We start from the raw sequence: 22,182 nt of genomic DNA, 5'->3' as shown, positions 1-22,182 counted from the left end.
GGAGACCAGATGCTGCTGGAAGTGGTGTTGGAGGGCCAGTAGGAGACACTCTTTCCTCTGGTCTAAAATAATTAAATATCCCAATGCCCCAGGGTAGTGATTGGGGACATTACCCTGTATAGGGTGCCGTCTTTCGGATGGGACGTTAAACGGGTGTCCTGACTCTCTGGTCACTAAAGATCCCATGGCACTTATCGTAAGAGTTGGGGTGTTAACCCCGGTGTCCTGGCTAAATTCCCAATCTGTCCCACATACCATCACCTAATCATCCCCAGTTTACAATTGGCTCATTCATCCTCCTACCCTCCTCTCCCCTGTAACTATTCCCTGGGTTGTTGCTGTAAATGAGAATGTGTTCTCAGTCAACTTACCTAATAAAATAAGAGTAAAATTAATTAATTAATTAATAAAACAATCAGGATGGCTGACTAACATTTGGTTATAACTGAGCATTGTGGTGTTGTCAACCTCTCCAGAGAGACCCAGTAGATGCAGACGTCTTGTTGGAGGCCCAGGACCAGGGAATGTACCGCTATCTGACCTCAGATCAGCTCTTCAAACTGCTGGAATGTCTGCTAGAGTCCCACCGCTTCGCCAAGGCCTTCAACTCCAACAACGAGCAGAGTACTGTCCTGTGGAAGGCAGGTGGGTGACTGGATGACTAAGAACCCCCTATACCTTCAAATGATCATCCCATTTCATTTGTCATTTAGCAGCTCTCTTATCCAGAGCGACTTACAGGAGCAGTGTAGGTTTAAGTGCCTTGCTCAAGGGCACATCGACAGATTTTTCACTTCCAACGCACTTAACCGCAAGGCTACCTGCCGTCCCAAGCTATAATCATGACCTCTTATGACACAGAGATCCTATAAATTACAACTCTATATGGGATTCTACACGGAATTCTTGTCTGATGTTGTGGAATTAGTAAACAGTGACATTTGAATGGCTTAATGACAAACAGCTGTCTCACAGCATGTGTGTTACTCAGGTTTCAAGGGGAAGTCCAAACCAAACCTGTTGAAGCAGGAGACTAACAGTCTGGCCTGTGGTCTCCGCATCCAGTTCCGCATGTACACAGACGACAGCCGCAAGGCAGCCTGGGAAGAGGTGCAGAGATGACTGCTCAAGTAAGAACTTAGCTAGAGGAAATTGTGCTATTGACTTGTGTTAAAACAGTAAAATGCATCCTGTTCAGCAACCTTTAGTCCATCATTGTGGACAGGAGTGATTACCGGTAGTACAGACTGAGGCAAGAACCTGCGTTTTGCTTGCCTGGTCAATCAGACTGCTGCGCTCACATTTAATTTAAAGTGAAACAGAATGTGAGTTACACTGAGATCAAGCTGGGTTCCACCAGACTAATATTCTGCTGGTCGGGGTCTGGGAATAAGTGCCACACTCTTCTGTAATGTCTCTCTGCTTATTGCAGTGGGTGTAGTGAGGCCCTGGCCTACTTCCTCACACTGACATCAGAGAGCCACCGGGAAGCCTGGACCAATCTCCTCCTCCTCTTCCTCACCAAGGTGGTGAAGATCAGCAATGACAGGGTGAGTCGATCACAAAGTAGAGTTCTCAATTAATCTTTCCTCGCCTCGTTCTCAAATTGCATTGGGGAAGAAAGTCCAAGGGGAGAGAGCTTGGACTTTCTCCTCCAATACGGTTGAGAAGTTGGAGATAGGATGCAAGGAAACATGGAAAGATTAATTGAGACGGAGGCTTAGTCGCAATTTTCCCTTCACGTCTGTGGAGAATGAACTAATCGGATCCCCTCTATTATCCAGTTCAAGGCCCATGCATCCAGATATACCCACTCCTCTGTGAGATCATGCAGTTTGACCTGATCCCAGAACTCCGGGCCGTGCTGTGTAAGTTCTTTCTCCGCATCGGCAATGCCTTCGACATCTCACTGCTGCCCAGTCCCAGAGAGGAGCTAGGGCTTGCTGGAAGCTAGTGACATCATCACTAGTGGACCAGGACCAGCACAGGACACAGGCTCCAAAGACAGTCCCTCTCTGGGGTGGGAGAGGGAAAGTCTGCATCCCGAATGGCACCCTATTTCCTATGTAGTGCACTATACAGGGGATATGGTGCAATTTGGAACAGAGATGATGTTTAACCCTCTGAACTCTGCCCCTCTGAGGGCCGCAAGGGATTCTTAAAGCGGACTGGTTAGCTGAAAGTGACAGGGCCCGCAGAAAGGTACTGGAAGCTCCTCCATGCTGCACACAGTGATGTGCCGGCCAGAGATATACTATTGACAATAGTGTAGTGAGTGGGGCCCACAAAAGCACTGAATGAATGGCTGCAATATGGCTTCCTGGTACAGTACAGCATAGAAATATCATACTAATGATTAGAATAACAATACAATTATTTTACTCATTTCTCCCCGTCTGACCAACATTATGGAGGGTGTGATGTGTGCTTTTTTCTATCTCTCATGAAACTGAGGAGGTATAAAATGGCTAGTGAAAAGGATGAGTAACGTTAATGATTTTCTTTTGTGCAGCCACTAGGTGTCAAAAGCAGCTTTTTAGTATTGTTAGATACTAAAACCTGTCGTTTTCTTTTGAATTCTAACAGCACTCTTGGCATTTTCTCACTTAAATGTATCCTTACCATGGCTCTAGTTTTGTCTTTTGGAATATGACACTAATGTATGAAAATGAGTAAACATTATTCAATTTTATGTATATACTGTAACATTTAAATTAAAACAATTTGAATTTGCAAAATAATTTCACCTGCACTGTCACTACACGTATGGTCATTTTCAAAAAGCTTGGGTTATGAGAATCAAGCACCTTTAAGGAGAACAGGCTCGTGGTAATGACTGGAGCAGAATAGTATCAAACACATGGTTTACAGGTGTTTGAAATTCCATTTGCTCCGTTCCGGCGAATTTTATGAGATGTTCTCCACTCAGCCACCTGTGAAATCAAGATGCACATTTTTGAGGATAATGTTTGGGTTAAAGTGTCTTGAGTGTCAGTTACATTGGGGAATGAGCTATACATCCATGTTTGTTAGATCAACTCTGACTAATGAGAATGTTCCAGGTGGTAATCAAGTGTACAAAGATTTAATTCTGCATTGATATGCAATAGAAGTAACTTTGTTGACAGACGATTTTCAGGTACATCACTATGCTGTTGTAAGAGACCCTATTTTCAGGTACATCACTATGCTGTTGTAAGAGACCCTATTTTCCTGTAGGATTATTTGGCTTTTTTCACTGAATATTTAAGTTACTTGTTATGACTTGGGCGCATGCTCTAGAATGCAAATTAAACAGCTATCAGGTGAACAGAATGAACAACACTTTATCTAAAATAATTTAATTAGGTTGAAAATGAGGTCACATTTTCACAAATATTTTAAAACATGCCATTAACACAATTTACATTAAAGGTAGTGCCATTATTATACAATGAATTTAAAACATGAATAAATATTAGTCTTTGGAACAGTTCAGAACATCAGGCTAAGGCAACCCTAGATCACTTTCTAATACGCCTTTCAGAGGATGGCAACGGCCAGGCTTAACTGATTTAACTAATCAACTTCAATAGTGCTTGACTGGAGCAAATGCCTGCACACACTGTCCTTATAGGAATGGAGTTGCCTACCATTCTCAAGACAATATGCATATTTTTCATGAAAGTACAATCTATGCGTTTTTCACAAGAAGCTTAATTCTGCATTGCAAATTAACAAGAGGCATTTTCAGAGGTAGACCATGATACAAAAGCAAAGGGCTAAGTTAGTCAAAATCAATCTAGAAGCTAAAGCAGATGATCCTTCTGTGTTGAGATACTGTGTCTTCATGACCACTGACGTAGATGCATCAAGCCAAGTGATGGCAGTGTACAAATGTAGGCCCCCTAAACACTCGGTTGTACAGCTGATGTACAAAGCGTTTGACAACAGTTGCAATACTAATTTTGTGATACAACTGAGTTTGTCTGCACAATGCTTGTGTTATTATTTTTGCGCAGAAAAACTGTCAGGTCTAACAAAGCTGTAATATCAATAGTACAACCCGAGGGGGGGTGTAAGGTTAGCTATGAAGGGTAGAGGGGCTTTCCCAGTCCTGGACGGCAGACTCTGCTGGTCAGCCTCTCCCCTTGTGGGGTCTGACCGGTCATTAAGCGCTTCAGAGTCTCTGAGGTGCCTGGTCTGATCCAAGGCTCCATGGCAACCATATCCACTGAGCCCCGGGGTTCTGGGGCACGAGGGGAAACCTGCGGAGACGCATCTTCATCGCTAGACAGGTCTGCTGGACAAGAAAGCAACCGTGAAGAGATACCTACAACCCATCCATCATCTTCTTAATACTCATTCATAGAGAGATCTTCCAGGTAGATATAGATTGTTCTATTCTGGCACACTATGACAGCCTCTATGGTTTTATCTCTATGTAATCATTGCCATCTTCCAGGGCCAAGGTCTTCACCCACCTGTTCCGAGGCCGTAGTGGCTCATAGACGGCAGTCTCTTGGTTCTATGGTGGTTATGCCCTCTGCCATGCTGCTCAGTGTTGAGACTGGCCTCTGACTGGTGGGAGTAGTTCTCTGGCTGGTCCACAGGCTCTCTGGAGCACACCCGCTCCTAAACAAGCCAGAGCACAAGATATGATGACGGTAGAGGAATATAGCATTTTCAATGGAGAGCTGCCACTGGCCTCTTCATTTAAGAAGTGAGGCCATATTCACAATGTAGGGATCAGGGGCTGTTTGTGTCAAGCGTCTCAGTGCTGAATTAGGATCAGTTTTTCCTTTTAGATCATGATAAGTTTGCATGGACGGGGGAGGGGCGTGATCCGAGATCAGCCGCACCCCCCACTGAGACACTAGGAGAATATGGTCCCAGATAGAGTCTGAACGGAACTATTTGAGACTGTTAGAGGACTTACATTGTGCAGGTCTGCCCTCTTGGCCAGCCTCCTCCTCTCCCTGGCTGAGAGCTGGGGCTTCTGCTCAGGTGTGGGGGGCACTGGAAAGGTTTCACCCATGGGATCTGGAGACAAATCACTGATTAAATATACAGTACCAGTCAAAAGTTTCTTACATTTTTACTATTTTCTACATTGTAGAATAATATTGAAGACATCAAAACTATGAAATAACACACATGGGATCATGTAGTAACCCAAAAAGTGTTATAAAATATATTTGTATTTGTTTATTTCAGATTCTTTAAAGTAACTACCCTTTGCACATTCAGATGTCAAATCTGCCCTGCAGAGCTCTCCCTGTACTATGCCGTGCCTTGATTGTATTACTGTTGATGATATCTGGAAATGTGTTGGTCACTAATGAGACGTGATTAAGAAAGAGTGTTTTGAATACTGATGTTAACTTTTCTTGTTATAACCTTTTTCGGTAAGACAGATCTTCCAAAGGTGGGGGAGTGACAATCTTTACCAAGGATCACCTTCAGTGCTCAGTTGTCTCCACCAAGTCTGTCCGCAAACAATTTGATTGATTTGATTTGCTGGTTTTATAGCTCTTTGTTGATTGTTGCTGGGTGCTATCGTTCTCCATCAGCACCGGCCTGTACCCTACCTGCCCTAATCTCTCTCCTGGCCCCTTATACTAAGTCTGAATTTGTCCTGCTAGGTGACCTAAACTGGGACATGCTTAAACCACCTGACCAAGTCCTAAAGCAATGGGACTCCCTAAATCTTCCTCAGATTATCACCAATCCCACAAAGTAAGACTCCAAACACTGAGAAAAGGCTACTCTCCTCGATGTTATCCTCACATATAATCCTGATAGGTATCAGTCTGGTGTTTTCTGTAATGACCTTGGTGATCACTGTTTAAAGCCTGTGTTCGTAATGGCTGCTCGGTGAAACGACCTGTCCTGATTTGTCATAGACACTTGCTAAAAAACTTTAATGAGCAAGCCTTCCTTCATGAACTGGCCTCTAAAATGGTATAGAATCAGCTTGATCCCCTCTGTCGAAGACGCTTGGACCTTCTTTTTTGATATGTTCAGTGGTATTGTTAACAAACACACGCCCATAAAGAAAATGAGAATTAAAAACAGGTTCAGCCCCTGGTTCGATCGTGATCTTGCAGAGTTACTCCACCTCAAAAATTGCATTTAGTGAAAGGCTCGGCAGACTCAAGCTGACTGGCTATCGTTCAGGCAAAGAAATAAGTGTACTCAGGCTATCCGGAAGGCAAAAGTTAGTTACTTTAAGGAGCAGTTCTCTCTCTGTGGGTCTAACCCCAAGAAGTTCTGGAAAACGGTTAAAGATCTGGAGAATAAACCTTCCTCCTCACAGCTGCCCATGTCCCTTAATGTTGTTGATGTGGTTGTTACTGACAAGAAGCACATGGCTGAGCTCTTTAAAATCACTCATTAAGTCAGGATTCCTATTTGACTTAATTGCCCGTCCAACATCTCCCACCCCTTCTAATGTGACTATCCCCGATGCTTCTCCCTCTTTTTCCCCTGCCCCGCTACAAAGTTTCTCCATGCAGGCAGTCACTGAGTCCGAGGTGCTAAAGGAGCTCCTTAAACTTGACCCCAAAAAATCTCCATCTGGTTAGACCCTTCCTTCTTTAAGGTTGCTGCCCCTATAATCGCCAAGCCTATCTCCAACCTTTTTAACCTGTCTCTCCTTTCTGGGGAGGTTCCCATTGCTTGGAAGGCAGCCACAGTTCGTCCTTTATTTAAAGGGGGAGCTCAAGCTGATCCTAACTGTTATAGGCCTATTTCTATTTTGCTCTGTTTATCAAAAGTGTTGGGAAGCTTGTCAATAATCATCTGACTGGCTTTCTTGATGTCTATAGTATTCTCTCTGGTATGCAATCTGGTTTCCGCTCAGGTTATGGATGTGTCACTGCAACCTTAAAGGTCCTCAATGATGTCACCATTGCCCTTGATTCTAAGCAATATTGTGCTGCTATTTTTATTGACTTGGCCAAAGCTTTTGATACAGTAGACCATTCTTGTGGGCCGGCTAAGGAGTATTGGTGTCTGAGGGGTCTTTGGCCTGGTTTGCTAACTACCTCTCGCAAAGTGTGCAGTGTATAAAGTCAGAAATCTTCTGTCTCAGCCACTGCCTGTCACCAACTATGTAGTGTTGTGTGTTTTGTCCTATATTTATATTGTATTTATATATATATTTTTTTTTAAATCCCAGGCCCCCGTCCCCGCAGGAGGCCTTTTGCCTTTTGGTAGGCCGTCATTGTAAATAAGAATTTGTTCTTAACTAACTTGCCTGGTTAAATAAAAATAAAAATGACAGCTTTGCACACTCTGGCATTCTCTAAACCAGCTTCATGAGGTAGTCACCTGGAATGCATTTCAATTAACAGGTATGTCTTGTTCAAAGTTAACTTGTGGAATTTCTTTCCTTCTAAAATCAGTTGTGTTATGGCAACAACAGCTCAAATAAGCAAAGAGAAACGACAGTCCATCATTACTTTAAGACATGAAGGTCAGTCAATTCGGAAAAATGTGCAGTCACAAAAACCATCAAGTGCTAGGATGAAACTGGCTCTCATGAGGACCGCCACAGGAAAGGAAGACCCAGAGTTACCTCTGCTGCAGAGGATAAGTTCATTAGAGTTACCACCCTCAGAAATTGCAGGCCGAATAAATGCTTCAGAGTTCAAGTAACAGACACATATCAACTGTTCAGAGGAGACTGCGTGTATCAGGCCTTCATGGTCGAATTGCTGCAAAGAAACCACCACTAAAGGACACCAAAAAGAAGAAGAGACTTGCTTGGGCCAAGAAACACGAGCAATGGACATTAGACCGGTGGAAATCTTTCCATTGTTCTGATGAGTCCAAATTGGAGAATTTTGGTTCCAACTACCATGTCTTTGTGAGACGCAGAGTAGGTGAACAGATCTCCGCATGTGTGGTTCCCACCGTGAAGCATGGAGGAGGTGGTGACACTGATTTATTTAGAATTCAAGGCACACTTAACCAGCATGGCTACCACAGCATTCTGTAGCGATACACCATCCCATATGGTTTGCGCTTAGTGGGACTATCATTTGTTTTTCTTCAACAGGACAATGACCCAAAACACACCTCCAGGCTGTGCAAGCGCTATTTAACCAAGGAGAGTGATGGAGTGCTGTATCAGATGACCCGACCTCAACCCAATTGAGAGGGTTTGGGATGAGTTGGACCACAGAGTGAAGGAAAAGCAGCCACCAAGTGCTCAGCATCTGTGGGAACTCCTTCAAGACATTCCTCATGAAGCTGGTTTAGAGAATGCCAAGAGTATGCAAAGCTGTCATCAAGGCAAAGGGTGGCTACTCAGAAGAACCTAAAATATATTTAGATTTTTTTGGTTATTTTTTTGATTCCATGTGCTATTTCATAGTTTTGATGTCTTCGCCATTATTCTACAATGTAGAGAATAGTAAAACCCTTGAATGAGCAGGTGTCCCAACTTTTGACTGGTACTCTAGTTAGTGGTGTGATTCTCAAGACACTCTTTCCCTTACAAAAACTGGGGTGTGTCCCAAATGGCACCGTATTCCCTATATAGTGCACTACTTTTGACCAGAGCCCATAGGCCGCCTATAGGGCGCTCAGAGCCCATAGGCCACCGGTCAAAAGTAGTGCACTATTTGGGAAATAGAGTGCCATTTGGGATGCACCCCATGTGTTATTCCCAACGCACACCTTCCCTTACTACACAGGGATAGTAGTGAACCACAAGGGGCCTACCAATGAAGGCACTGTCAGACTCCAACAGGGAACCTCTCATAGGATCCCCCACTGCATTCCTCTGGGGAGAACAGTGTACAGGCTTAGTGACACACACACACAAGCTGTACAGCAAATAAAACACTGTACGTGGTTCAGTGCACTAGCTAAATGAACTGGTCAGTATAAACTCACCAAATAATGGTTTTGTTGCTGGGGTGGTGACAGGTCAAAACAATCTGTAAAATGCAAAGACAAATGATTTAAGCCCCTTACAAGGCCTGATAAGTTAGTTATTGATAGAGCAGTCAACGGGTCGGTGATCAATGATTTAATAGTGAGTGTTTAGGCACTGAGCAGTGAGGTTGATATTGTGTCTGTGGGCAGTGAGTAGAGGTTGATATTGTGTCTGTGGACAGTGAGTAGAGGTTGATATTGAGTCTGAGGACAGTGAGTAGAGGTTGATATTGAGTCTGAGGACAGTGAGTAGAGGTTGATATTGAGTCTAGACAGTGAGTAGAGTTTGATATTGAGTCTAGACAGTGAGTAGAGGTTGATATTGAGTCTAGACAGTGAGTAGAGGTTGATATTGAGTCTGTGGACAGTGAGTAGAGGTTGATATTGAGTCTGTGGACAGTGAGTAGAGGTTGATATTGAGTCTGTGGACAGTGAGTAGAGGTTGATATTGAGTCTGTGGACAGTGAGTAGAGGTTGATATTGAGTCTGTGGACAGTGAGTAGAGGTTGATATTGAGTCTGTGGACAGTGAGTAGAGGTTGATATTGAGTCTGTGGACAGTGAGTAGAGGTTGATATTGAGTCTGTGGACAGTGAGTAGAGGTTGATATTGAGTCTGTGGACAGTGAGTAGAGGTTGATATTGAGTCTGTGGACAGTGAGTAGAGGTTGATATTGTGTCTGTGGACAGTGAGTAGAGGTTGATATTGTGTCTGTGGACAGTGAGTAGAGGTTGATATTGAGTCTGTGGACCGTGAGTAGAGGTTGATATTGAGTCTAGACCGTGAGTAGAGGTTGATATTGAGTCTAGACCGTGAGTAGAGGTTGATATTGAGTCTAGACCGTGAGTAGAGGTTGATATTGAGTCTAGACCGTGAGTAGAGGTTGATAATGTGTCTGTGGACAGTGAGTAGAGGTTGATAATGTGTCTGTGGACAGTGAGTAGAGGTTGATATTGAGTCTGTGGACAGTGAGTAGAGGTTGATATTGAGTCTGTGGACAGTGAGTAGAGGTTGATATTGAGTCTGTGGACAGTGAGTAGAGGTTGATATTGAGTCTGTGGACAGTGAGTAGAGGTTGATATTGAGTCTGTGGACAGTGAGTAGAGGTTGATATTGAGTCTGTGGACAGTGAGTAGAGGTTGATATTGAGTCTGTGGACAGTGAGTAGAGGTTGATATTGAGTCTGAGGACAGTGAGTAGAGGTTGATATTGTGTCTGTGGACAGTGAGTAGAGGTTGATATTGTGTCTGTGGACAGTGAGTAGAGGTTGATATTGAGTCTGTGGACCGTGAGTAGAGGTTGATATTGAGTCTAGACCGTGAGTAGAGGTTGATATTGAGTCTAGACCGTGAGTAGAGGTTGATATTGAGTCTAGACCGTGAGTAGAGGTTGATAATGTGTCTGTGGACAGTGAGTAGAGGTTGATATTGAGTCTGTGGACAGTGAGTAGAGGTTGATATTGAGTCTGTGGACAGTGAGTAGAGGTTGATATTGAGTCTGTGGACAGTGAGTAGAGGTTGATATTGAGTCTGTGGACAGTGAGTAGAGGTTGATATTGAGTCTGTGGACAGTGAGTAGAGGTTGATATTGAGTCTGTGGACAGTGAGTAGAGGTTGATATTGAGTCTGTGGACAGTGAGTAGAGGTTGATATTGAGTCTGTGGACAGTGAGTAGAGGTTGATATTGAGTCTGTGGACAGTGAGTAGAGGTTGATATTGAGTCTGTGGACAGTGAGTAGAGGTTGATATTGAGTCTGTGGACAGTGAGTAGAGGTTGATATTGAGTCTGTGGACAGTGAGTAGAGGTTGATATGAGTAGAGGTTGATATAGAGTCTGTGGACAGTGATTAGAGGTTGATATGAGTAGAGGTTGATATTGAGTCTGTGGACAGTGAGTAGAGGTTGATATTGAGTCTGTGGACAGTGAGTAGAGGTTGATATTGAGTCTGTGGACAGTGAGTAGAGGTTGATATTGAGTCTGTGGACAGTGAGTAGAGGTTGATATTGAGTCTGTGGACAGTGAGTAGAGGTTGATATTGAGTCTGAGGACAGTGAGTAGAGGTTGATATTGAGTCTGTGGACAGTGAGTAGAGGTTGATATTGAGTCTGAGGACAGTGAGTAGAGGTTGATATTGAGTCTGAGGACAGTGAGTAGAGGTTGATATTGTGTCTGTGGACAGTGAGTAGAGGTTGATATTGTGTCTGTGGACAGTGAGTAGAGGTTGATATTGAGTCTAGACAGTGAGTAGAGGTTGATATTGTGTCTGAGGACAGTGAGTAGAGGTTGATATTGTGTCTGTGGACAGTGAGTAGAGGTTGATATTGTGTCTGTGGACAGTGAGTAGAGGTTGATATTGAGTCTAGACAGTGAGTAGAGGTTGATATTGAGTCTGAGGACAGTGAGTAGAGGTTGATATTGAGTCTGAGGACAGTGAGTAGAGGTTGATATTGAGTCTGAGGACAGTGAGTAGAGGTTGATATTGAGTCTAGACAGTGAGTAGAGATTGATATTGAGTCTAGACAGTGAGTAGAGGTTGATATTGAGTCTAGACAGTGAGTAGAGGTTGATATTGAGTCTAGACCGTGAGTAGAGGTTGATAATGTGTCTGTGGACAGTGAGTAGAGGTTGATAATGTGTCTGTGGACAGTGAGTAGAGGTTGATATTGAGTCTGTGGACAGTGAGTAGAGGTTGATATTGAGTCTAGACAGTGAGTAGAGATTGATATTGAGTCTAGACAGTGTGTGTGTTTGGTGATAATGCTGCTGACCGTCAACAGGTTCTCTCAGGCTGTTGATCCTGCGCTGCTGCACCCTGTAATCAGCCCGTCTCTGGATGTCCACCCTCTGTCCAGCTCTGTCCCTAGGGGGCTCACAGTAACCATGACCTTCCTCCTCTCTGGAATCAACATCTGCAGCACAAACAATGACTTCTCCATTCAATACTGAATAACATCACTGATCACCCTGGTAAAGAGTAGTGCACTAAAAAAGGAAAGTGTGACAGGGGATCTACACAACCCCAGTTGCTGCATTTGTTTCATGAACACTGTGCTGTTAGATTTCATGTATAACAATCAGTGCCCTGAGTTATGTGCCAATGGCACCCTATTCCCTATATAGTGCACTTCTGACGATACCCTACATAGGGAATAGGGTGCCATTTGGGATCGGCCCAGTATTCATCAAACAATCGCTGTATTCCTTCACCTCTGTATCGGAGCTGTAGCGAGTCATGGATCCTATGCAGGTAGTTGGGCTCTGTGTTCCTGGAGGAGGGTCTCATGACAGGGGCCTGCAGCCGCAGTCTGGCCATGTCAAATACATCCACCTGGGGCCTGTCCCTGAGCCTGGACACAGTATCGGTCAGCCTATAGATAGGACACTACAACTAACACACAGCCTGGACCCTTGGCTTGCTGAAGCCATGAGAACAACAGTGGAGGGCATCACCTCAGCCTTACCTGTCACTCATAGGTGAGTCCAGCTCCTCCCACTCTGACTGCAGAAGCTGGACCTCCAGACGTTTCTGCTCGCTACGCAGCTGTCTGCGCAGCACCGACAGTTCACTGATCACACCCCGCTGGTCTTCTGGCATGCACAGACAGACATCAGTATCTCAGAAATTGAGAGAAAACAGTTTAACTACTATGTATTGTATTATTGTGGGAGTCAGTGTTACCGGCAGCTCTCAGCTGGTTCCAGCGGGCTGGGACTGGAGGGGACTGGAGCCCTGATAGAGAACGCTCCTACAGGGAGAAGAGAGGAAGGAAGACCAGGCCCAGTCATTCTCCACTAATCTCTCCTCACAGTCAAACTATTTCCCTCAATGGTAGTGTGGAAGAGGACATGCTGTGGGCTCTGGAAGTCACTCACAGACAGGGAGACGGCAGTAGAGCGACGGCTGTCCATGGACGGAGGTCTGGGGGTGTACTGGGGAGCCTGATACCTCTTCTGGAGGGTGGGGATGGGGGGTGACGGCTCCCTTGGTACCTTTTAGACAAACAACCACAATGTCATCACTCAACTCAGTTTCCCAGACACAGATTAAGTGGAGTACTTTAAATGGAGATTCTCCATTGAGCATGATTTCTAGTCGAGGAATAGGCTTAATGTGTATTCGATGTTCAGAGAGTCAAACAGCGTTTTCCAGTCAGCTCACCTCCTCTAGACGTGCTTGTCTCTCCTTCTCATACTGCTTCTTCAGGGCAGAGTTCTCCTTCTCCTCTGCCTCTTTCTTCTTCCTCTCCGCCTCTTTCTTTCGCTCCTCAGCCAGACGGACCAGCTGCTCATTCTTGGCTTTTTGCTAGAGGGAGAAAAACCTTGTTCAGTCCTCTGAAATATGTGTGTGTTACAATAAAGATTTCCTGAACCGAATGACTCATGTCATATGATAGCATTCAGCTGATTGACATGTTACTCATACTAGTAGCTAGAGTATTGCAGTGTAACCTAACGCTAAAGCTCCCTTAGTGAATCCAAGCCCTGGTCCAGTTAATACTGACCTCCATCTCCTTGCGTTTCTTCCTGTCCTGTTCTTCTTCATACTCTCTCTGGATGCGTTCCCTCTGCTCAGCCAGCCTCTTCTCCTCCTTCTCCTCCTCCAGCCTCTGGCTCTCTCGCTCCTTCGCTTCCTTCTTCTGCTTCTCTTCAATCTAGGCAGCAGGACAGACAACCAGGGTAATCACTGAGTGTGTACGTGTATCCAATCACATATCTTAGCTGACTAAGGTAAACCAAACCATCAATGCGCATCAGTACAACATTGTTATTTAAGCGCTGCAATAAGCTTTTTTACGTGACTTAGTGAATTTCAGCTGATGATGTGAAAAGACTATTTTAGCCACACAGTGCCGAGGCGGGACATCCAGTACCTGTTGTTTGAGGTAAGCCTTGTGCTTGTCCTGTTCGTGGACTTGCTGTGGTGTGGGCCGGTTACCAAAAACACTGCCTCTGGCAAACAAAGGAGCCTGAACAAAACCTGTTGACAGAAACCCACCAGACAAAATAACATGTTAGCTAAGCCTGACACAGTGAGCTGGACAGGTTGGCAGGGTGCCACTACCACTTTGGGTTGGGTCCTAAATGGCCAATAGGGCTCTGGTCGGAAGTAGTGAACTATGTACGGAATAGGATGACATTTGGGATGCACCCTTCCTCTCTGTCCTGTTGCATATGCCTTATAGAGAATCACATCAATGTGAAAGCCCCTGTATCTACCTGAGACTCTGTGGGTGGAGGGAGGTCTGGTGTCCTCCTCTCGGAGTACTGTCATGGTGGCTGTCGCCATCTTCTGCCATGTCTCAGGGTTGATGTAGGCCTCCTCATTATGCTTGTGCATCTGGTGCAGATCAGCTGGTGACAATTCACATGATTAGTAATAATCTTTACAAAGGTTTTAAATATTACACATTCTTCCCTCTGTGCTCAGTCTCCAAACGTATGTCTACTGAAAGGTGAAAAAACACAGAGAATATGTGGACCATAGTGTGGAGGGAGGGAAGTCGCAGAGGGAACATACTGATGAGGTTGCCCCTGCTGTCTCTGAGGGGTGCTCCTCCTCCCCCTCTCCCCCAGGGGTCGTGGTTCTTCATGTCTGCCTCCAGCTTGGCCTCGTAGCGATCCCTCTCCTCCCTGTCCAGCCTCCGCCGCTCCTGTCTATCCTGGATCTGCAGTCAGGTTTGGATGGAACACTTTCATTAGAATACCAATTATCCAAAAATGACGTTCCCTCACAGGACAAATAAAGTTATTGAATTCTGTACAACCCAGATGTGCTTTGTCTTCACTGTGAGGACAATAGAAAAGAGTGCAATGGTATATTGATAGGCATACCTATTGGTATACTGCTATGAGAATGTCTGAGGGAATGGGTTCAGAAAAACAAATCTGAATCTACAACACATCTACATGTAACTGCCAAAATAAACACACCAACATAAATGTCTTAATAGGGCGTTGGGCCATCACGACCCAGAACAGCTTCAATGCCCCTTGGCATAGATTCTACTAGTTTCTGGAACTCTATTGGAGGGATGCGACACCATTCTTCCATGAGAAATTCCATAAGTTGGTGTTTTGTTGATGGTGGTGGAAAACCCTGTTCAGACGCCGATCCAGAATCTCCTATAAGTGTTCAATTGGGTTGAGACCTGGTGACAGATGGCCATGGCATATGGTTTATATCGTTTTTATGCTCATCAAACCATTCAGTGACCACTAGTGCCCTGTGGATGGGGGCATTGTCATCTTATGGGGTCATAGCCATGGTAGTCAAAATAATGGCCTGACCAGCATTTTTATTCATGACCCTGAGCATGATGGAATGTTAATTGCTTAATTACCCCAGAACCACACCTGTGTAGAAGCACCTGCTTTAAACATGCTTTGTATCCCTCATTTACTCATGTGCATGAATTATTATGGCAGGACTTATATGTTACCTGGAAAAAAGCTGACTCCTCCCTTTCCTGGTGTCTCCCTGCCGAAATAACACACTGTGACGAAACGCATGCAAGCATTGAGAAAGACACGGCTGCCTTCCACAATCACATTCAAAATGTACCTGTTGTCTCAGTGCCTCCTTGTAACTTAACACACACTGTTTAGATGGCTTGATCTGCTCGGCGGGAAATCCTCCAATCCCTGAACCCATGATAGCAGCGTCACTGGCAGTTCTGCTGAAAGAGATAAAAAATGTACAAATGTTTTCCTTTGTGTTCACTACTATGAAATACGTCCATGTAACAATTTGAAATTATCAATACTATGCAAAAAGGTATGGCAAATGGGAGGTACACAATTGATGTGGTTTGTCACATTTCATGCATTGATGCAATTCAATCTATCACTGAGAAAGATGTTCAGATTGCCAGAGGAGAAGGGAGAGTGAGAAAGAGGACAGTTATTGGGAGAAAGAAAGATGGCAGATGTAAGGGAGGAGGGAGAGCTCAGAGCTGTCCAGAGCAGACCAGTGCAGGCTGCAGTCGTCACTCAGCAGGGAGGGAACAACAGTCCTGTCTGTCCAGACGGCCAGTGAGCATGACCTTCTCAGAAGTCCAACACAGGGCACAAATAGGGTAGCTTTAGAGGTGGTGCCCCCTACTGGTGAATAGAGAATACTACTCACCACCTGAAGAGACTAGCATCCTGTCCAGGGGGAAATTGTACATCAAGCTGCCTCATGCTACAGAAACAGGAGATAGGCTCCTGCCCTATGGGCCACTTTGGCTCGGACAAGGCTTACTTACTGAAGAGTGGATTTTGAAGGGAAGAGACAGGATAAGATGACTAGTAGGGTACTTACTGTGGGGGCTCTGGATGGCTGCTCCCACTGTGCTGACTGGGAGGGCTGTGCTGTGTCTGGCTGGGGTGAGGCCCTGCAGGAGGAAGGCTCAGGTAGGACACAGGCTGCCCCCCTCCTGTCAGCGGATTCTGACCATCTAACATAGAACCACCAAACACTAATAAACATACTTTCAGTCAAACCAATGTACACCTCTATCTAAGTGTATAGCAACATGACATGGGCTCATTTCCTAGCTAACACACATGAAATATGTAACCCAATACATATTATATAATACCACAAAACACAAATTAGGCTAGATCATAGAACATATGCTTTCACTCCAATCAATCTATTTTTTTACTAGTATTTAACCATTTGAATCTACTGATGTAGCTTGAATATTTAACTGAGACTGGTAGTGCTTACAGTTGGCCAGGTTAGGGTCCAGTGGATTCCTTGCGCCATGGTAGAGGTAGACCTTGTCATAGGGACTTCTATGTGCATCTGCCAATGTGGATGGTGGATGAGGAAGGAAACCTGGAATCCTGAAATAGAAATTCTAAATCATACAGCAATGTTTAATTTTGTCAAACAATCTAGTGAATGTATCAGATTGAATAGATCAGGGGTGTATCCCAAATGGCACCCTATTTCCTATATAGTGCACCACTTTTGACCAGAGCCCTGGGTGCCATTTAGGACGCATATGAGGATTACTGCTTCTTCGCTACCTGAGGGTGTCCATGCTCCTGTGAATGGCCTGGCTGTAAGGGGAGATGCCTCTACTGCTGAGGCCCAGGTCGTGGCTGTACTCCAGCAGGGGGGACTGGAAGGCCACGCGGGGCTGCTCAGGGGGAATCCTCTCTCGGTTCGCCTCACTGGGTCTCCGACCCCTCCCATTTAACTCATCACCTGGTACGTCCACAGCTTGGCCTGATGGGTAAAAGTTGTCTTTTCTCTTTCTGGCATGGTCGCCACCATTCACTGCTCCAAGCGGTTTGATCCAATCTGCCTGTTTCTCTGGGTCAGTCGACCCTGTCACAGCAACTCTGAGCTCCAAATCCTTCTCTCTAATAAGACAAAGAACATAGACTGTTCATGAGGTTCTCCCCACTAGTAAGCAGCAGTAATTCGGATCTTTTGTCCAATTATTAGGCAAAAGATCTGATCAAATTGGTCAAAAGACCAATTAGTGGCAAAAGATCAGAATTTGGCTGCCTGTGTAAACACAGCCTTATAAACAAATCTACCTCAGACTACAATGCTGCTAAAATAAGTCTATGTATACCCTGTAGCTCATCTCACTAAGATGGATAACGTAAGGCTTTCTTCTTCACATACAGCAGGATCAGACAAACATGAAAAACCACCTTTTCTTATTCCTCTGCTGTTCAGCTATCTGCTCCTGCAGCTCTTGCCTGTACCTCTCCTTCCTTCTCTGCAAGGCAGCATCTGCATCTGCAGCCCCTGTCAGACATGCCATATCACCACTTTTATTTATTTATTTAAATATCAACAAATAAACTCATGTAGTTAAGAAAAATCTTAACAGAATTGGTCTTACCAATCATTAGTCCGGTAGCAAATTCGGGCTCGTCCTTCTTGGTAGAGGATCTGGATCTTCCATTGGGTCTCATCCCTGCTTGTACCTGCAGCCTGGCAGATAGGATGTCAATAAGCACTCACAGTACACTTAGACAGATAGAAAAATACTGAGCAATAAGTGTCTATGTTTTAGTGAAAGTGTGTGTTTTTTTAGTCTGATTTTAGGCTGGTTTGGGGATTTCATATGATTTTATTGTACGAGAGGATTCTAAATCTCTACAAATAGCTGGCACAAGAAGCTTGAACAAGCCATGATCTAGGCACAACAGATGACAGTATGACGTCAGCCTCATTTCATTTGTACTTTTCCATCCAATGTCCCTGACAATGGAAAATTAAAACTTTAATCCAGATTAGATTAAATATTTCGGCAGTTGTTCACAGAAATGTACATTACGTACAGAAAATGCACTGCGTTAAAAATCCACAACAAAAAGAGAGCCATGACAATACAATCGTGTTCACTTGTACCAAATTGATGTTACCACAATCAATTAGAAATGTATGTTATCAAAATTATAGGTATAATTATTCAATACGAATAGTTTGATGTACTTGGCTTTGGGGGTTAGAGATGATGTCCCCCAGCGTGCCTCTAAGTAATCCTCATCGGGAACAACAGACCCGTTAGTCTCCTTCCTGTCTGCATAATGACTCGTCTCTGTGTAGTCGTCAGGCAGCTCAACTCTCCTGTCCCTGAGCCTCGATATGTCCCTGCGCAAAGAGGAAGGTTAACAATACTTTTTCAAACATAGAACTAGAGTCAAGCATATAGCGAAGACCATGTCAGCAGAAACAATTAACCCATTACATAGCTAACATCTGAATCCATTACAGGTAAGTGCAACATCATGCTTTGTATCACAAAGGGAGCGTTTTAAAAACACCTGAAGTCCGTTTTGTAGTGTCTTCTCAGCCGCCTCCTCTCTTTTCCTCTCTCAGACCCCATCTGTCTGAGCCTCCTCCTCTCCATAAGATCCAGATCTTCCTCTGTGAGGTCCTCCTCAGAGTCATAGTCCACTCTCACCAGCCTGGCCTTCTCTCTAGGAAGGAGCAGTTCATCTTCAGGCCTCAGGCCCTCCATCCTACTGCCCTCCACCAGGAAGTGTCCTCCCCTGTGCAGCCCCCTCTTGCCTTCGGTCAGCGTGGCTGTCTCTCTCCTAGAGGGGACCCTCTTAGGGTGCACCGGGGGTCTGGGGCTGCAGTGAACATCAGGGAGATCTGGAGGAGCTCTGAGAAAGGCAATCTGCTCCTGTATGTATGAGGGGGAAAGGACAAGTTTAAGATCAACTTTTGGTTCCAAGCACCCTTTTAACATTTTTTACAGAAGAAGATTTGAGCAAATTCTCTTCTTTTACTGAGACCTGTTTTACCAGCCCTTTTGTAATAATATACACTCAGTATACCAAACATTATATTGAGTTGCACAGCTCCCCTCTCCCCATGGACTCTACAAGGTGTTGAAAGCGTTCTACAGGGATGCTAGTCCATGTTGACTCCAATGCTTCCCAGAGTTGTGTCAAGTTGGCTGGATGTCCATTGGGTAGTGGACCATTCTTGAAACACATGGGTAACTGTTGAGCATGAAAAACCCAGCAGTTCTTGACACAAAACGGTGCACCTGGCCTGGCACCTACTACCATACCCTGTTCAAAGGCACTTAAATTTTTTGTCTTGCCCATTCACCCTCTGAATGGCACACATACACAATCCATGTCTCAATGGTCTCAAGGCTTAAAAATCCTTCTTTAGGGCCTCCCGGGTGGCGCAGTGGTCTAGGGCACTGCATCGCTGTGCCACCAGAGACTCTGGGTTCGCGCCCAGGCTCTGTCGCAGCCGGCCGCGACCGGGAGGTCCGTGGGGCGACGCACAATTGGTCTAGCGTCATCCGGGTTAGGGAGGGTTTGGCCGGTAGGGATATCCTTGTCTCATCGCGCACTAGCGACTCCTGTGGCGGGCCGGGCGCAGTGCACGCCAGGTCGCCAGGTGCACGGTGTTTCCTCCGACACATTGGTGCGGCTGGCTTCCGGGTTGGATGCGCGCTGTGTTTAGGAAGCAGTGCGGCTTGGTTGGGTTGTGTTTCAGAGGACGAATGGCTTTCGACCTTCGTCTCTCCCGAGCCCGTACCGGAGTTGTAGCGATGAGACAAGATAGTAACTACTAACAATTGGATACCACAAAATTGGGGAGAAAAGGGGGTAAAATTCAACAACAAAAAATAAATAATAATAAATAAAATAAATCCTTCTTTAACCTGTCTTCACCCCTTCATGAACTCCCTCCCTCACGACTGCACGGCCAAGCGCAACACCATCATTAAGTTTACTGATGACACAACAGTGTCTGTCTCACCGACAACGATGAGACAGCCTATAGGGAGGGGGTCAGAGACCTGGCAGTGTGGTGCCAGGACAACAACCTCTCCCTCAACGTGATCACGACAAAGGGGATGATTGTGGACTACAGGAAAAGGAGGGCCGAGTATGCCCCCATTCTCATCGACGGGGCTGTAGTGGAGCAGGTTGAGAGCTTGAAGTTCTTTGGTGTCCACATCACCAACCAACTAACATGGTCCAAGCACATCAAGACAGTTGTGAAGAGGGCACGATTAAACCTATTCCCCCTCAGGAGACTGAAAAGATTGGCATGGGTCCTCAGATCCTCAAAAGGTTTTACAGTTGCACCATCGAGAGCATCCTGATGGGTTGCATCACTGCCTGGTATGGCAACTGCTCGGCCGCCGACCGCAAGGCACAACAGAGTGTAGTGAGTACGGCCCAGTACATCACTGGGGCCAAGCTTCCTGCCATCCAGGACCTCTATACCAGGCGGTGTCAGAGGAAGGCCCTAAAAATTGTCAAAGACTCCAGCCACCCTAGTGACTGTTCTATCTGCTACCGCATGGCAAGAGGTACCTGAGCGCCAAGTCTAGGTCCCAGAGGCTTCTAAACAGCTTCTACTCCCAAGCCATAAGACTCCTGAACAGCTAATCAAATGGCTACCCAGACTATTTGCAACCCCCCCCCCACGCTGCTGCTACTCTGTTATTATCTATGCATAGCCACTTTAATAACCCTACCTGCATGTACATAATTACCTCAATTACTTCAACACCGGTGCCCCCGCACATTGACTCTGAACCGGTACCCCCTGTATATGGCCCCGCTATTGTTATTTACCCATGCCAAAGCTTTTTAGTCTCCTGAGGGGGAAAAGCTGTTGTCGTGCCCTCTTTACGAATGTCTTGGTGTGTTTGTACCGTGATAGTTTGTTGATGATGTGGACACCAAGGAACTTGAAACTCTCGATGTGAATGGGGCCGTGTTCAGCCTTCCTTTTCCTGTAGTCCATGATCATCTCCTTTGTCTTGCTCACGTTGAGAGAGTGGTTGTTGTTTTGTATACTCAGTGTATATATAGATTTGGCTAGTTGGAATGAACTAAGAGGCCTCAGTTGACAGAGCTTGATATAAAATAGGCTACACATAGCATTTCTTAGGTTACCTTAGCAGCTCTCCTCTCACCAAGGGGAAGGGGTGGGCCTGGTTCAGCAGCATTTACATTTTATTTCTATAATTAAGGTCCAAATTGGCCAAATCAGCCCAAAGCAGAGATCATTGTTTAAAAATATATATATTTGGTAGAAGACTGCACTGACTCCTTGCACTCGTACCATTCCAGTGCTCTTGTTTATCGCACACAAGTAAATATTGTGGCCCATGTATGTATGCTGACAGGTTACACATTTGTAAGTAACAACTATATAACTTTTGGCATTGGTAATATTATTACCTGAGCCATGAAGTGTCTGTAGTCCAGACGGAGCTCTTGATGTAACTTCTGTTTCTTCCTCTCATAGTCTTTACCTAAAGGTAAACTTAGACAACAACTCTCCTCTGAAAAACAGGATGGTATACATGAAAAAAGACTTCCCATTGGTCAGGATCTAGATCTACTACAAAGTATCTTACAAATTGGGTTCATAACTTTATGAAAACCTGCTCTTTCCATGAGACTGACCGAGTGAATCCAGGTGAAAACTATGATCCCTTATTGTCACTTGTTAAATCCACTTCAATCAGTGTGGCTGAAGGTGAGACGACAGGTCAAAGAAGGATTTTTAAGCCTTGAGACATTTGAGACATGGATTGTGTATGTGTGCCATTCAGAGGGTGAATGGCCAAGACAAAAATATTTAAGTGGCTTTGAATGGGGTATGGTAGTAGGTGCCAGGCCAGGTGCACCGGTTTGTGTCAATAACTGCAACCCTGCTGGGTTTTTTACGCTCAACAGTTTCCTGGGTCTATCAAGAATGGTCTACTACCCAAAGGACATCCAGCCAACTTGACACAACTGTGGGAAG

The 22,182-nt window shown here is 45.1% G+C and overlaps 1 protein-coding gene and 1 pseudogene across 1 annotated transcript; one reads left to right on the top strand and one right to left on the bottom strand.

Moving 5' to 3' along the window:
• The window catches only part of LOC120055296, a 32,793-nt pseudogene extending 30,839 nt beyond the window's left edge, over positions 1-1,954 (top strand).
• Positions 1,955-3,339: 1,385 nt separating this feature from the next.
• LOC120055918 (centrosome and spindle pole-associated protein 1-like) lies at positions 3,340-21,711 on the bottom strand. The gene is made up of 24 exons (XM_039003964.1): positions 21,612-21,711; positions 18,708-19,072; positions 18,376-18,534; positions 17,780-17,871; positions 17,586-17,682; positions 16,947-17,285; positions 16,642-16,760; positions 16,231-16,366; positions 15,490-15,604; positions 14,446-14,593; positions 14,145-14,279; positions 13,799-13,905; positions 13,430-13,579; positions 13,087-13,230; positions 12,801-12,917; positions 12,607-12,673; positions 12,389-12,515; positions 12,135-12,295; positions 11,696-11,836; positions 8,887-8,930; positions 8,713-8,773; positions 4,919-5,022; positions 4,464-4,614; positions 3,340-4,282 (listed from the first exon to the last, which is right to left on the bottom strand). Exons 1-24 carry the CDS (start codon positions 21,618-21,620, stop codon positions 4,068-4,070), a joined length of 3,303 nt encoding a protein of 1,100 aa, XP_038859892.1. The 5' UTR covers positions 21,621-21,711; the 3' UTR covers positions 3,340-4,067.
• Positions 21,712-22,182: the final 471 nt, after the last annotated feature.

This window comes from Salvelinus namaycush, chromosome 11 (assembly GCF_016432855.1).
Source record: "Salvelinus namaycush isolate Seneca chromosome 11, SaNama_1.0, whole genome shotgun sequence".
Classification (NCBI taxonomy): Eukaryota; Metazoa; Chordata; class Actinopteri; order Salmoniformes; family Salmonidae; genus Salvelinus; species Salvelinus namaycush.
Note: the sequence above shows the minus strand (reverse complement) of the source record. Positions and strands in the feature narration are given on the sequence as shown.